This window comes from Symphodus melops, assembly GCF_947650265.1.
Source record: "Symphodus melops genome assembly, chromosome: 5".
Lineage (NCBI taxonomy): Eukaryota > Metazoa > Chordata > Actinopteri > Labriformes > Labridae > Symphodus > Symphodus melops.
The window spans coordinates 11,017,414-11,034,628 of record NC_136695.1 but is presented as its reverse complement, the minus strand read 5'-3'; the positions used below and the strand labels follow the sequence as shown (position 1 = coordinate 11,034,628).

The 17,215-nt window shown below is 43.8% G+C and overlaps 1 protein-coding gene across 1 annotated transcript in view; it reads right to left on the bottom strand.

Annotated features, from left to right (window-relative positions):
• The window catches only part of eif3ea (eukaryotic translation initiation factor 3, subunit E, a), a 29,102-nt gene extending 12,125 nt beyond the window's left edge, over nucleotides 1-16,977 (bottom strand). Inside the window, exons 1-9 of the mRNA XM_079345113.1 lie at nucleotides 16,832-16,977; nucleotides 15,457-15,574; nucleotides 15,096-15,213; nucleotides 12,892-12,934; nucleotides 11,415-11,519; nucleotides 6,465-6,590; nucleotides 5,995-6,119; nucleotides 2,568-2,694; nucleotides 1,056-1,157 (exon numbers count right to left, since the gene is read on the bottom strand). Coding sequence (XP_079201239.1) covers nucleotides 1,056-1,157; nucleotides 2,568-2,694; nucleotides 5,995-6,119; nucleotides 6,465-6,590; nucleotides 11,415-11,519; nucleotides 12,892-12,934; nucleotides 15,096-15,213; nucleotides 15,457-15,574; nucleotides 16,832-16,921 — 954 coding nt within the window. The 5' untranslated portion in view covers nucleotides 16,922-16,977. The remainder of the gene's footprint in view (nucleotides 1-1,055; nucleotides 1,158-2,567; nucleotides 2,695-5,994; nucleotides 6,120-6,464; nucleotides 6,591-11,414; nucleotides 11,520-12,891; nucleotides 12,935-15,095; nucleotides 15,214-15,456; nucleotides 15,575-16,831) is intronic.
• Between the last annotated feature and the right edge of the window lie 238 nt (nucleotides 16,978-17,215).

The window sequence follows — 17,215 nt, the reverse complement described above, 5'->3', positions numbered from 1 at the left end:
GATAAGAAATTAGCCGATAGTATACAGTCATCCCCCATTATGGCCCTTCTGCCTCGAGGGAGCAAAAACTACACTATGAAAGTCTTACATGTTTAGTATAGTTTAACCACCTGTCAGCAAAGAATTGCATCATCCCTCTTCGATGCCTCTCTTTGCTAAACCGCTGTCCTGCAAGTGTTTGTTTCTTAGGACGCACTCGCACTAGACCATCTGACCCATCCCGTGTTTAAGCCCGATGCTTCCCCTCCTCGTCCCCACTGTAGCACAACACATGCATGGCTTGATGTAATTATAAAGCGTGTTTAGTTTACAGCTGCTTCGCTGACTTATTTAGAGTCATTTTGGTCAGATACAGACTGAATACTCCAGGGTCCATGTTTTGTACCCGTGCTGGTGCATGATTTTCAAGCGTACCGGAGCCAAGGAGGAAGTGTCCCTCGAGTATGGACCGGAGCCCTCACACTAGTCAAACAAACTGGACTTTGGAGATAAAGTGTGCACAGCACGTGTTGCCAAGTGTAAGAGCGTCCTGATCCTATTTTCTACAAATCATGAAGTAGATGTCCTCCGACTGAAGTGTTTATTTAGGGTTAGGATTTATCAGCATACAAAGAGGACCTTTACTGCTCATAATCCACCGTCACATCAAGGACAAGCGTTACATGTTGCCAATATTAAACCGAAATGGAAATAAATGCTCTAATTGGTGGAGCAGTGACAAATCTTTCTTCTTCAAACGAATGTATTCATGCCTCTGTGGAGCTTCTGGCTCATGAAGCTTTAACTGTTAACTTGTAGACTGATGGGTCAATTACAGGCCTGAAATCTAATAAGAGTCTAACAGTGTCCGAAGACATCCCTGTATCTCACTAAATGATAGAGGACGAGGACTATAAAGACTTAGCCATGCAGTCCAGCAGATACAAACACAGCATGACCAGCGATCACATAATGACTTACTTTACTGGAGTTGGAACTAGAGGTGCTTTAAAAACGTTGTGTTGTTACGGAGAGGAAAGAGGAACAAAGCCGACAGAGGCAGGAAAAGGACTCACCGACTCGCACTCTCTGAGCTTCTTCTGAGCACTGTCGAAGTCAAAGTTCACGTACAGACACTCGACGAACTCCGTAATCGGATCTTTGTAGGTGTAAGATTCCTAAGAAATGAAAGGGAGAGATGCGAATGTTAAAACACACTCAGTTCTTATTGTATCAATAATGCTGTAGCTTTAGTTTTTAATGACTAAAGTGTTTAGCAATAATGTTGAAATGAAACAAACAGCAGACAGAAAAACAGAAATATCATGAATTGTGTTTTTTCCTAATCCAGTTAAAACACACAGACGTGAAATATTAAGTCCCACTATGATTACCGTAAATTCCGGACTATAAGCCGCTACTTTTTTCTCACACTTCGAGCACTGCGGCTTCTACTCCGGTGCGGCTAATGCATGGATTTTTTATGGGGGACAATGAGCTTCTGCCGCAAAAACATTTGACTTCGTCACGTCGGATCTTAATATCAGTCATTTTGCGCTTCATGCACGCACCCTCATGATGGAAAACACACGGAGAAATACATATGATGCAGCTTTCAAGTTAAAGGCGATCGACCTGGCTGTCAAAGAAGCTAACAGAGCTGCTGCACGTTAAGATGACACTGACAGCGACAACAGAGACTGAGGAAGTGAGTAATGAAGTCATTCTGAGGCAGTGAATGGATGGACTTTTTCTTGTGAAATGTATTACGGTCATCTTTTTCATCAGCCGTGTTACAGACACCGTCGGCTAGGCTTCGTATTGTAACGGTTCATGTTGTAAAGTCAGTAGTTGATAATGTGTTCATAATTCCGATTATGTGGAGAGTCAGTGAATGCACCAGCGAGAACGTGTTGAGTGGCTGTATGAGAGAACGCTGGGGGAGAGAGTTGGATTGTTACGGCAAGTTATGTGTTGCTCTCCGCTGTAAACGGCGTGGTCACGGCCGACAGTGATCGGGTTATTAAGTTATTATTTGAACGCTCTCGTCGTCCTTTAACGTCCGTACGGACGCTACAGTATTTGCGGATGTTACCGGTAGCCTACGTCTGTGTAAATAGCTCTTGTTATAGCGTGGACACCTGCGGCTTATAATCAAGTGCGGCTTATATATGTACAAATACATTTATTTACTTATTTTTAGCCGCTGCGGCTTATATCCAGGTGCGCTCAATAGTACGGAATTTACGGTAATTGTATGACTAAGTAGTCAAAATATCTACCTGCTGAGATATGATCTAAAAAAAAAATCTAAAAAAAAAATCAAATTTACTTAGAGGGACTTGAGAGCAAACGCATTGTGATCTGTGAACAGAGTCCTGAGCTGACCTAACACTATGCTCGATGGCTCTCTGGAGTCGCTGCTGTAATTGCTGTAGACTTCGAATCCTACCTTCAAAGAAGTGTCAGCAATGCGATGGGGTTACCTGATCGGTTACTCATCGTTTCAACCTCGTGTGGCCTAAAAGCAAAGTGCTCGTAACTGTGTAGACTCTGTCAACACTCGGGGGAAATAAATCGTCTGGTACCTGCTGTATGACCTTCACCAAATCCTTCAGAACCTGCCGACGCTTACGGACGTCCTTGTTTGTGATGACCGCTGTGGTTAGGTAACGCAAGATGTGCGGGCACATAGTCTGGATGGCATTGAGGTATCTGGAATGAGAGAGGGGGGGGGGGGGGGGGGAAGTAATCAGAGCTATGTAAGCAAAGACACGATCTTTAAGAGGACACACAATCTAACATTTTGACTGCATGTTGGGCTGCTGGCATTTAAGACAGTGAAAGAGCCTTTGCAGACGGAACAGATAGATGTCCTAACAGGACCTTCACTTCTGGATGTGGGTCCCAGCCTTAAGCCGACTCTTTCATTAGTCTCCTGTGAGAGGGAGGAGGAAAAGGAAACCCAGGCAAAAAAAAAAAAAGATATAGATCAGTGAGCAGGGACCTGCCCAGTAGCTGAAACCCAATCCAACAGGGACTGATGTTTGAACCACAGGTCAACTAGCTCAGGCCTGATCACGAGAGACAGGACGCTGTTACAGGCTGATCTAATCCCACACCAACTCTGGAGACAGTGTTCTGTATAATAAAAACCTGTGAAGGCTGCACACACACATGCACAGGGAACAGACAACTTGTCTTATCAAGATGGTAATCACTTGGTATTGCCTGTCGCAAAAAAAAAAAAAACGTCTTATTGGTTTTTAAGTACCTCTGAACTTCGCCCTCCACTCAACCCAAAGTTGACCAAATTAAAACTGAAAAGAGGAAGCTGAGTGGGCCCCTTCAGGTCGGCTGTTAGTGAAGAACACAGGAACACATCAGAGAGCGCTGACTTCAGTTTAATTAGTTGAAACAATTAAAGGGACAGGAGACCTGTGGTAGTACTGATGTCGAGTCTAAAAACAGAAGTGGGCTTTTAGGAGAGCTCGCTCCCTCGCTCCCTCCCTCCCTCCCTTTGTAGTTGTTTGAGTCCTGTGGAAGACCGCAACCGTCTGTGCTGTGTTCCTGATTTACTTACACCTACTCACTCCTCGGGGGGTGCAGTGAGTCACTGTACCTTATCTTGGGGGGAGGGGGGGGGGGGGGGGGGGGGGGGTGTTCATCCTTTTTTGGAGTTTTTTCAAATCACCTGGCGTTGGATGCATCATTTTAGTATGATCCTGTTCTGTATCCGTTCCGCACTTAAAGGCACGGTTATTAGCTTTTGAAACCTAGCATGATTTTTAAAGTAGCATTCTCTCAGTGCTCCATCTACACCCACCCCCACCTCTCTGCGCTCCCTTAAAAGCCACGCCCCTCATGTACATTCACGATCACCATTGGTCGAGAAGTGGACCTCAGCTCATCGCTTGAATTTGTGTAGAAACGTCATCGTCTCATTCAGTGGTAAGTAAACACTAAGCGTTATCATAATAACACTTGTCAAACAAATGTGACTATTTTACTGCTAACAATAGCCAACGACAAACTCGCAGTGTGACTCGCTTTGAGTGTGGAGTAGAGAAGGAGCAGGGAGGCATGATTGGTTCATCCGATTGGTACCTCATGGCAGACACTGGTCATAGTTTACAAGCTTACAACTGACAGATTGTTTTTGTTCCTCTTTCAGAGCACAGGAATTATTACTTTCTGTCAGGACCTAAAGACACAACAATGAAAAAGTATATCTAGAGAAAATGACCAACCCTGCCTTTTAACCCTTTTTACACCGTGAGTCAGTGTCATTATGAAGCTTCACTACGCCTTTGTACTTTTACATTGAACCCTGCTAGGGTGTAAACTAAGGGTCAGAGTGTGATTTACGCTGTGCTCAGGCATGTACGGTTCAACATGTAAACACAGCAGGAGCAACACACACACAGACACACACAGCTGTTTAACTCTGTCTGCTCCCTCGTATTACCATTTGCCGCTTCGGCTCCGCGACAGACAAACAACTGTGTCCCACCACTACACCTCTCTGACATTTACTTTGATGGAGAAGTGTAATCGGAGAAAAAGTTCCACCTTTAACTGGCAATGTGAAAGAGCTTTAATTACTGAGCAGTGTTCCTCCTGATGTCAGTGCAGTCCTGTCAATAACACACAAACAAGTCCTTGGATCAACATCTGCTGACTGCAGGGGTAAGGGAGGTCAAATGTGGAGCTGAAGGCCAGCCACTGGTCAACAACTTCAGCCAAAGGAAGTACTGGTCAAGAGAGATGGGAACCAGGAGCCAAGCCTCAGTGGGGAAAACATGAGGTTTCTAGACTGTGAAACTGCAAAGCACACAAAACTACCTCAGTTTGTCCACACAGACGGCTGGGTGAGCTTTTCATGAGTAATTATTGGGCAGGCCGCCTTAATCATCGGCAATAAAATTAAAAAACCAAGTCAAGCTCGGGGACGCAGGCGTTTGAGCGCGCTGTGTTGTGGTTGCCTATCATGCTGTATGTGACGCTCAGTCGTCTGTGCGATTATACAAGCCTGCAATCAGAACAGGGGGAGGGAGCGAAGGCATCGAAACAGGCGGTGCGCAAATTTGAACGCAGAGTATAAAGTTTCTGATGTGCCGTACACATGGCCTCCTTCTACGCTTGGAGAGTAAAGAGACCACACAAAAAAACACACACTTCTCAAACCACATAAGAAATATCAGCAGGGTTCATGAAGAAGCCCACCATCCAAAAAAACCGTGTTATTCAAGCAAAGGATTAGTGTCTAAATCAAGCCATGTTAAAGAGCGACTGACCATTCACCAAATTCTTCTCAAGTCATATTTATCTTAGAGCTACGTTACCATTTGAAACACAATGGAAGCCCGGTTTGTTTACAGGGAACAATGCACATGGAGAAATAAGGATTCTATCAAAGGAAAAATAAAAAATGAACTGCTTCAAGTTTGGGTTACGTTTAACAAACCACGACATCATTATTTCCAAACCTGTAAACAATCTCGTAAACAATCCCGCCAATCTCTTGATGTTCACATCAAGAGATTGGCGGACGTTACTTGGCAACCACTTTCTCAGTCAGGTATTATACATTTAAACTAGTTCACAGTTAAGAAAAGACAGTGTGTGGCTAACGTTAGCAGTACCAGCATAGCCAGCCTTCCGTCCGCGCTAATTACCGCTCGCCTGTGCTCAATGTGCAGACTCATTGTTGCGCTCATTTGGCCAGTTTAACCTGAAAAGGTCTGCAAGCATTTTTGTCTCCATTTTCGAGAGCAAAAGAGCAACTGTGCTGCTCCCATAACATCTTTCTTATTTTACTGAGTGCGGCTCGAGCTTCAGCAGGAGGCTGCATTACAGCTGAAGCATGACATGTGCTTCTATCTGTGCTATGTGGATCTGAATGTTACAATTACAGCGGCTTCTTTTTAAATAAGTGTGCATGCTAAAGAATAAAGCCAGAAATTTACAAACATCTATATAAATATCAATAACACCATATAAAATGTGACTTACTGTGGCTGATAGAGAAAGAGCTCGATGATATTGTCTCTGCCCTTGGGGTGGTTGAAGAAGACAAAGAGGGACCAGTGGATGAGCCATGTCCTCTGCTGGAGAGACTGGAGAGGGGAGGTGACCGACTGGAACGGACAGAGACAAAGAGCAGCGGAGAAAAGGGGGAAAAAATGATAAAAGAAAGAGAGACCAGAAGAGATGGAAAATTATACATCTGTTTGGAAAGTTGCAAAAAAAGAAAAAAGTTGTCTCATACGTATAATGACAAAAAATTGCCTCTATAAGTGCAATCAATCAAATACAGACAACCAGTTCATACTCTAATCCAAGTTCTTAAGTAGTCAGATGAGCGCTTGTTGGTTAGGAATAAAATGCCAGCGCAGAGCTGTACTCAGAGTGAAATGTCAATATGAGAGTCTATGTAAGGGAATCTAAAAGCCGTATCAAATTCTGAGAAGTGGGGCATTTACGTTGTTATCGATAGTCTCTCTCAGGCGGGTGAGGTCCTCCATGGCTGCCTCCCAGTTCTGCATCAGGATCTCGGAGGCCAGCTTGCCCCACAGAGAGTTCAGGGCATTCCTGTCTGTGGCTGGGACCTTGGGAACAGACAAGTGCACTGTTCAGATGTGAGCAATACAGCACAGAAACAAGAGGACGCGACAGTCTCTGGACCAACACGACACTGATGGGCTCGGCACGTCGTTTAGTATCTCCACGCAGTGACGCCCGAGTGTTTCAAACACTATTCATCTAGCATTTATTATTAGGGTAAGACTGGGGTGGCATAATACACTGCAATGCCGGAATACTGGAATTGATAGCATTTAAACAGAGAAATAAAGAGGGTCTCTCTCAGCACGTCGTACCTGTAGGATAAAATCTGAAAAACAGTTACAGTCATGCAGAGAGATATTCTGGTATTTCCTCACTTGTCTAACTCAGGACCCTGATGCCAGCTCAATGCACATTGGGCAAACACATTTTCCAAAACACAAGTCAACCTGCAGTGATCTCAGACGGGAAACGGCTGTTGAATAATTTCAATAGCGGGACTGATGAGCTGACAGACGGCCGGAGAGAATTAAAAAGATTTTTTTTTTTTAAAAACACCTTCCATGAAGATCCAGCAAGTCACTGATTCCTGAGAAGGATGATTTAATATGTACTGTAAACTGCAACGCTGCAAAATAAAGTTTGGTGAAAAGTTTTGAAAAAATGACCCAAGTACATTCGGAATCCTAAGCACTGATGCCAACTCTGCAAAAGACTGACAAAGGGAGGGCAAACTTCAAAATAAGAGCGGGACTAAGAGAAACGATTCGATATGTATTCCCTGTTCTTAAATGAATTCTCACATTAATGGAGGGTGCGACTGCTCTGAGGGGATTGTCATGCATTGCTACATGAAAGGTAGTCTCTGCACTCAGGCTCCCGTTCAAATGTTAGCATCAGGTCGTTGTGCGAACGTCACTCCATTTTAGACATGAAAGTGATAATTGCAATAATTCCCCACTATTACCTTCAGGAACTCTGCACAGGCCTGTCGTTATCGCGAGGTCTTTAGTCTGAAACATGAGCTCAAGAGACGCATCTTAAGGAGGAGACACAATCACCCACTTAATTGTTGCAGGCTACCGTTTCTGATTTCCAGATCAGACTAAAACAAACAAAAGAGGAATCAGGTAATGAAACGCAGGTTGAGAATGCCTCTGAACCTCAGCGAGGCAATCACTCTCAAGTGGGGACGTTGGGACTACACCCTAAGGCTCATGGGAAAGTCTGCACAACAGTAGTTCACGATAACAGCAAACACCAGATGCATTGACATGAGTCAAGCAGGAAGTCAAGGGTGGGCGTCTGCTGAGCGGCCGGAGAAACAGAGATCCTAACCACACGCCCGGGTTCACCGTCGACAGCCGCCGAAGTGGACCGTGAGACACGACAGGCGTGCAAGAGGAAACACGAAAAAAAATACAAAAAAATGTAAAAAGCTGGTTTCCGCTGGAAGCCCAACGATTGGGAGCGTTATTCATACATGTAGATTTTCTTCTTTATGCTTGGCGAAGAGCCGATTTGCTGTGATAACATTTCCACAAGCTGCTCTAACATGAGGCGAGGGCAGGTAGGTGGAAGATTTCCTCCGTAGAAGAGCACGAAGCCATAATGTGTCCATGCTCAAGTCAGAGCAGCCCAGTTTCTTTGAACAAAGAAAACAAGTCAGGTCCGTCAGGAATGACTATTTTTAAAGTTCAAAAGTCACATGAAAGATCAGCATTGTGACATGGAGGGAAAAAATATATATGGCCGTCCTTGCCAATGTAAAGGTCAGCATTTCATCTGTCGAAGTGTTCTGTTTTGTTTGTTTTGGGGTTTTCTTTTTTTCCTTCTCTTGGAAGTCCCTGCCTGCTACGTTTGGCTGACCTCCAGGTCATTATGGCGGCTTTCTACACACACACACACACGCACACACACACACACACACACACACACAGAGTCTGGCTTTCACTAGTGGCCACGCTAGAAAAGTTTCAGTACCTGGGTTTTTCCAGCAGTTACCTTGAGTTTCCGTTGGTTTGTGAAACGGGGGCACATTTTCGCTGACTGACCAGCAACAATAAATTAACTGTGCTGGGGATCCGACGGGATACTCTATCTTTATTCTTAACATTCAATCCCTGCATTAAGTGATGATATGAATAAGTTGCTCTTTTCGGACAAGGCCACACTGTAACAAGACCTGCGGCACGGATTTTGCAAGGCCGGCTTCCTTCGCTTAATTGACTGGGTTTCCCACGTTAAATGACTTTATGGAGCCTCACCTCGCCCGTACAGGGGAGGGGGACACAGAAGAGGGGCCTGTGAGGATGGGAGGTCCACTAAACACTGAAAAGAAGGAGGGGGGGGGGGGGGGGGACTCAGACTAATGAAATCCATTTCTACCTTTTCCCCTTCCAAAGTGCCTCTTGCATTGTCAGGGGTAAGCAACAGATATCTGGTTTCAGAGTCTGATCTGGAACTTAAAATGAGGGGTCTGACAATTTGAGGGGTAAAGAGAGAGAGAGAGAAAAAAAAAAGAAAACAGCCCTGGACTTCATACAACATACCTCAATTAGAGCAATTTTGGTTTATTTAGAGTGAGCTGCAAAGCCGTAAACAACTGCAGCAGAAGCAGTGGGATGCAACCTCTGAAAGCTTTCGAAGACTTCACTTAAATGTGCGTTGCTTTTTTTTTTTTTTTTTTTGTCGGCATGGGAAGTGGAAAGCTCGGGTGAATTAGCCGTCATCTGGTCTCGGATGGAGCTCTTCCCTTCCCCGAGATTCGAGCAGATGAGTGAAAAAAAAAAAAAACATCAGATGAAGTACCCAACTGCTTTGGGTTAAGAGGGACGTTTGCAGCGCGGAGAGTTCATCATCCCTGAGAGTTGCTGCCAAGTGCTTGGGAGCACCCAGCATCGTGAACGTGCACTACATCGTTGCGAGTCACCGACGTCCCAAAGACGAGGAGCGACGCAGTGCAGTATCAAATGCCAATTAGACTGGGAACAGAAGATGCTCTGGATGTTTTTCGCTCTAATGAACAGACAAAAAGTTGATTTTATTCGTCTCGTTCTTTCAAGCGTGGCTTTGGCACGAGTCTCTGCTTCACCGCAGAGCTAAATGTTGAACCAAAGACACAAAAGCAAGAGCTCAAGTGAGTGACACTTGGAAGCTACCGAGTATGCAGGCTGCTTCCATGGTCATTAGAGGACATTCAGCGGAGTCAAGCGTACTAACACTTGATGCAAGATAACGCTAAAAGGGGTCAAAGTAGAGTTAATTTCCCCCCTGGAAATATGGTTTTCATTTCACATAGAGCAGCAGGGGGAGCTACAAGCGTGATAACGACCTCCATTTGACCTTGAAGGCAAAGTAGACAACTTACAACTCTAGCAGCTTTATTCCACTTCTGTAGTTCTTACTTCCATTGACAAAATAGCTTCATGAAATGTATGCATTTTCTTAGTAAGAAGCCCCACTAGGGTCTGACATGAACACCCACCAAGTCAGCTGAGCTAAATACGTGCAGCTTTTCTGTTTGAAGTACATCTCAGTGAGCTGTGGTCCAAATGTTTCGGCTAAAATAGTCCTAATCTTAATAAAAAAACATGCTGACTCTAGTGTCTTTGGTTAAACTATAGCTTCTCTGCAGTCTACATGTTGAAGATCTCAAGGCCAGCTCTGCCGCTGGCTAGCATTAGTGCTAGACGTTCATTCTGCTAAGACTTCCTTTGCTGTGATCTTAAAACAGTTCCAAAGTAAACGCCATCGCATCTTCCTTTGTAAGATCCCTGAGTAGAGCGTGTTCATCTGATGAGTCAGGCGAGCAGTGATATAAAGTGAGTGCGCATGAGTCACTGGTGAGCAGACGTTTCCTTCGAGGGATTCATCACTGCAAAGATGGCCGCAATCAAAGACTAGTTAAGAAGGTGAAGCCAATGACAGTGACTCAGGCCAAGTGTTTAGTCTTAGTACTCCGCTGTCTTTCAAGTCAAGCAACCCATCCACCAGCTGTTCATCTTTCACTCATTTTTTGAGGGCAAAAAGGGAAACAAGCCACAAGTGCCCGAGCCAAGGCAACAAGTCTGCATGTTTATAGAGGAAACAGGGAGTGTGCATATGCACTAACAATAACACTCTGGGAGCTGTAATTATCTTCCTCTGCAAAACATTTGTTGGCAATGCTCAATGTTAAAACACATTGTGTCTCTGGAAATACTATGATCAATTCTTTTATTGTACCATCGTGTGATCGAGCCTTCCTCGCCCAGCTCTCATTTTAAATTCAGGAAAGAAGAGCAGACTGGTCGAGACGGCCCTAAATAATCCACACGCGCATCCTCTCTTAAATCACCTTGCAGAATGTGCATAACTCTCCCGGCTCTAACTCAGAGATGCCTCGCATAACTTAAGCACGCCATAAGCTCAGAAGTCGTGACAAGGAACTCTCTGGCCCGAGCACTCAAATCAATAAAGTGTCTACCGAGGCCGGCCCCGCGAAGAGACTAGAGACAGATTATGCAGTCCGCCGCTGATCACTTGGCCCAGTAAAAGATCCGACTCAAGTCTTCGAGCAGCAGTCTCTTCTTGATGCAAAAGACGTGCAGAGAATTGAAGAGGCAATGACGTAAGCTTTTCACATTCAATTACTTCTAAGTGTTCTCTTCCTCTCCTACGCAAGCGCCGGCCTTTTGAGGAATTAAAGCAATCTGGCCAACATAATGTGATGTTCAATTTTAATGTCAGAGAGATGCCGGGAGCCAGTATATTAAGAGGACAGTATAACACTACGGACACTCTGTAAAGTGAGGCAAGGTGCGGAGTTATCAGTACACATCAGCATGAGTGTGAGCTGCCGTCGGTGACAGAGGTTGCAAACTTACCAGGACGCGGAAGAAGTAGAGGTACTCGGCAGCGCCCGAGTAGTTTCCACACTCGTACTGGAACTTGGCATATCGGTACAGCGTGTCCAAGTACTCCTGACGAAACTTCAGGAGAAACATGAGAAATATGTGAATTGTTGTCAGACCAAGGGAAACGTTACGTCGGGCATACTTTCAAATCAAACATTTTGCTTGCTCTGTAATGTCAAACAGCTGTGGTGCTGGAGGGAATCACACTTCTGTGTCGCCTTTTTTTTTTTTAATCCTGAAGATGTTACTCCTCACATGCTAAACTCTTTCAGAGCACAGAAATTATGTATTACTGTCAGGACCTGAAGAGAATTTCAACCAACATACTACCCTACCTTTAATTTCTACTTATAAAATGTGTGGGTTTTCATTGGGAAAAAAGGCGGCTTTGATTTCAGTTCAAACCATTTAACAAATAATCAAAAAACTGTTCATCAGATATCAGCACTGTTTCATAGGAAACAATGTTCACAGTAGAGAGCGTATCAGTGAACCAAGAGGGCAAAAAACCAAATTGTTTATTAATCATGATGGAGGTCAAATATTCAATTCATAGTTACACTGATATGAGGTGTAGCCCTCAGCGTCGGTGGCCTAGCGGTTAGTTTTCCCGACCCATGTACAGATGCTGCAGCCTTTGAGGCAGTGATCTCCCACAGATCATCCCCAGCTCAATATTAGACACCATACACTGCGTGTGTGTGTGTGTGTGTGTGTGTGGTGGGGGGGGGTCTTATAATCAGGGTCATTTCTCTGCTATGGTATAGCACAGCTTCTGAAGTCATATCAGTAAACACTGCTACATTATAGAAGGGGGGATGTTTTCCGATGAGGAGTGAGAGAATATTGAACTTTTCTGACTAATCAGCCAGGAAGTGGTCATGTGAGCTAAATTAGAAATGCATTATGTAGGAACAGAGCCGTCATTGGAAGCCTTCAAGCTTCCTATATATAAAACTGTATTTTCTGCAGTCTGGTGTCTCACAGCAGCGTGCACTGACGTCACACTGTTAAAGGCAGCGGGTGCTCTGGGCCGCCCGAGCCTTTCCCACAGCCTGCTGCAAGGCGGCGAGCCTGAGCTGTGAGGAGGTGCACTGAGGACAAGCATGCAGGTCAGCGGGATACCAAAGTGGGCGGGGACCCGATGGAGGGGAGGGTAAGAAGCCAAACATCATGGTAAATATAGAACCTCCGGCATTTTTGCGGCTCTATCCACGAGTCCCGAGCTACTCCGTTTATTCTTAACTATTCACCGCAGAATGTAAATGTCCGCAGGATTTGTGCAAGCCATACAAACCCCCTCGAAAAATGAGTTAAGGGTTTTTTGGGAAGCAATTCTGCGTCTCCGTGCTCAGCGTTGCCCTCCCACTTTCACCCCTAAAACAAACGTGGGTTCACACAAGAACCATGGGAAAGACATGAGGAAGTGAGATGTCAGCAAACTTACGTTGTGTTTTTCTGCCAAATAGTCAAAGAGCATTCGTCCGTCTCTGAAAGAAAGAAAGAGGAAGACAGTTCCTGTAGTTAGAGGCCATTAAACTTGAGTCACCATTTGGCTGACAGCCTGGTGTTTGGAGTCCTATTCAGGTAGATTTTTCCACTTCTGGTCTAGATCAGGAGCTGCACAGAAATGAAGACCACTTGACTTTTTAAAACAGTGTGATAGCCTGTTTATAACATTCAGCTTGGCTCCTCTAAACGTCTTACAAATGATATCTGGAGAGAAGGGAAGTGAGCCCGTTAGAAGACATGGCTTCATCACAACAAAAGGACGGCACCAACTTTTGAACTCAAATCTTAACTACATTTCACAACGCTGTCCTTCATGTACAGGACAGTATATCTGTGGACACTGAAGCCGAGCACTTTGACGGTTTATTTCTGTACTGTGAATGAATCAGTGTTCATTTGTTGGCTGGCACATGCTTCAAGGGAGTGAATATTTGTTTGGGCTACGGCAGGACTCTTCACTGCTTCAGACAGGTTGTCTCTGCTGATGGTGAGTTCCCTGTAGAGAGGAATGTCCGCCTGCTGTTCATTACTGGAACACAGATCCTGACAGTAAATCAGAGCCACTGGCCATACCATACATGTCAGTCAAAAATGCCCTCTTTTTTTTTCTTCTTTTTTTTGGGGGGGGGGGGGGGGGGTGGCTTTTAAACCACATGTCTAACTACACAGCAGATGTATCGCTGTGCACAATCACAAAAAAATGTTATCCATACGTCTGAGGCTATCTTTTGCTTTACGAAACATGACCGGCGTAAGACCACAGGCAGATGCTGAGATGTCCCAGTGGACAGTGTTCGTCGTGATAAGGTCTGCACTGCGTCACTTTCACCGCTAAGAGTCAAGGAGCCGTCAGAGACATGCTGAGTTCAGCTCCAAAAAGTGACAGTAAATGCCTCAAGTGTGTCTAATCATAACACTTTATGGAACATTATTACTATGAGCTGAAGCTGGACTTGGTCTCTGGCTGTCGTTATTACCTAAATATGCTGCTTCAGGCAAATGTGCAGAATAGCCAACAAGCTGCAATAAGACGAACAGCTTCTACTTTGCTGTGATAGACTCGGATCTGTCTATCTGTTCTTATCAACATCAACAGTGAAGAAGTTCAAATTTCAACCATTGCGTGATCCCGAAATAATGATGACAACAAGCAACTGCATCACGCATTATTTCGGCCTCAACAGGAGAATAATCCTTCTGCAAGTCTGTTGGCTTCACAGCAAATTTTTTATCCACCACAGATGAGCTTCCCATTGTTTCACAAATTAAGTGGCATGACAGGGGAAGAAAAAAAAAATACAACTTCAGACAGACTCATGATTCTTCATCCAAAACGAAGAATCCTTTTTTTTTTTATTAACTCTACACTGACAGAAAACTTAACAGAACACTGACAAGCTAGGAATTAAAGCTGCCATCATTGGGCTTCAAATCTCATAAAACAGATCCTACAGATCCATGTCTTGAAGAAACAGTCGAAACGGAGAAGAGTTACAAATGGAAAAAGCTCTTGATTGTCCTTGGACACTCTCGCCAAGAACCAAAGCAAAGGATGCAGACTGATTGTAACTATTTCAATCACTGTAGACGACAAAACTGTCTTAAGAGAGTTAACCGCAACAGCTTGTGTCCCTTTTTTTTGCTCCTCTTTACTGTCTTCACTTTGCAAAAACACTGAAAAAGACGTTTCAGTTCAGAGGGATCTGCAAAATCTTGTATCTTATGGCTTCCTTCATGTCAAAAGGTTCCACATAAGAAGAAGATTTACTTTATTGATCCCCGAGAAGAAATTTGGTGTTTACACTGAGTGAGTGAGCTGCCCTCCGGAGCTGCTTGGATGGGGGGGTTAAGTGTCTTGCCCAAGGACACACCGGACATGTTGCTCGCAGGTGCTGGGGTTCAAACACTCGACCTTCCGATTGAGAGACAACTATCCACTGAGCCACAGCTGCCCTAAGGTGCCCATCCAATCTTGAATTTCCCTCGGGATCAATAAAGTATCTAAGTATCTATCTATCTATCTATCTATCTATCTATGATTTAGTCCAAAAGAAGTCCAGCAACTGTGCATGGCATCACATTGTCCATGAAGAAAAGAAAGGACTGCTTTTGATTCAAACATCATTACAGCTGTATTACCTGGTAGACTGCATCTGCCTTGTTGTCTCTGGGTCCTCAAACATTTTCACAATAGGTTCGGTCTCTGACTGCAGCTGTTTGAGCTGGGCCACAACCTCCGTCCTTTTCTCCCTCAGAGCTGACACAGAGAGGAGAAAGAATGCTGTTAGGTTCAGCAACAAGACAAACCATAACACACAGTTTCACCTCAGCACTCAAAACACAGTAAAACCAAGTTTACTAAATCCACTCTGAATGGAGTGAGGGAGGTAGCATAGTCAGCCTTCGTGATTTCAGTGAAGTGATGCGAGTCTTCCTTTGGTTCTGTGTATGTTGTTGGGGATATAGGCAGAGGTGTGTGATTTCAAGACTAAAAACCTACTATGGGGAATTTCCTTATCAAGGAAGAGGCTTCTGTGCACATCCATGGCGAAGTCCACCATGTTGGTGTCACTGAGGAGGTCCAGTTTTCCATTAAGCAGCTCCTGTTCATTGTAGATCTGAGGATGAATGTGTGACAAAAACAGAAAACAGAGGTGAGAGAGACGTCTGTGTACAAAAACAAAACACAGACTGATATTTTATGTTTTTAATTCATTGACTGTTAAGATACCTAAATTAATTACTTGATAAGACGTAAAGTTTGTTGTTTGTATTAGAATTTTAAATCAACCTTAGCAGCATACAAATTACTGCAAAAACAATGTTGACCAATAAAAGTACCAAACAAATCAGAAAAGTGTGCTGGATCGTGTTCACATTTCTAAAACTACATTTAACTTCATTTGGCAAACATTGTAATGTTCACCTTGTAATGAAATAATGAAATGACTGAAACTGAGTTGCATCAAACTTAAAGGTTATCCGACATTTAGTTAACCTGGTATTTGTCCGTTTCCTGTAATAGTCATATATCTCGAATTTTAATTTACATTTACAATGTGTAAAGCGACACACTGAGCATCGCAATGCGTAGACCTATTCTTTAATCCGTATTTTGTTTTGGAAGTGGGCCGTTTTCTGTAGATGCACGTGTGCAAAGTGTATAGACTCATGTACAGTATACATGCCAAACTTTCTTTTCTTAAACACTGGCTACTCGAAACAATTGAAACAAGCACATCATGGGCCGCAGATTCACTTTAAGGTACAAGCCTAGCCTAGTGAATGTTGATTGTGGTTTTAAAACTGTTCATAGACCCGTCACATTTATTTTACGTCGGTGCCCTTGGTTAGTCATTGAACAAAAAAACAGATGTTTCGTCTGTAAATAAAACGTAGCAGTCTAAAAATGATAGTCTGTGCAATCCCGCGTGGTTGAGTTAGCATTTGTAAAGCTAGCCATGATCACGTCCTGGATTTCCGCTACTGTATTTTCAAATATACAATTCAATTCAGTAATGACGGTCTCAAGCGTTAGTACTTGATAAAATTCGACAAGCAAATTCCTCAAATATTGTTCATACTAATTAAGTTATTTCACTGCGCACAGCGATTTATTCCCGTACACGTTGCTAACAGTATTGTTTTTGTGTTTATTCGTAATTATTTTGAGCCTTAATTTTGAAAAGAGGAAGTCAAATGCCGGTTGCGTCATGGTGAATTGTTGCCACTTTACAGAGCTACAGAAAATGTGGTCAACACCTTAGCATGAACCGCTGCGTACAACCACTAAAACGACGAATTAAAACACATAAAACACTCTTGAAATGTCTTTAACAAGCAGCGAAGATATTATTCCTTATTTTGGGTCGTACCTCTTTAACAGACAGGAACTCCAGCAGAGGAAAAACGAGATGACGGTCTAAAAAGTGAGCAATTTTGGTAGTGAGATCGTATTCCGCCATTTTTGCTCCGGAGAAAAGGAAGCTACCGGAAGTTTCCGGTTTTTACGTCACATGCTGACGACCAATCGGAGACATCTCAGCATCTCCTGTAAGAAGAAGCGTTTGGATGCTGATCTAGAACATTGACATGCGACTATGATTACAATGAATACTTGCCTCATTAAACAGACAGACAGACAGACAAAATAATTTGGCTAGAAAATTAATTTGAATGACATTAATATAGCAGTTAGTATACAGCTTCCTGTTGGGTAGAGATTGTAAGAATTGTATTCATATTTTACCGATTATACC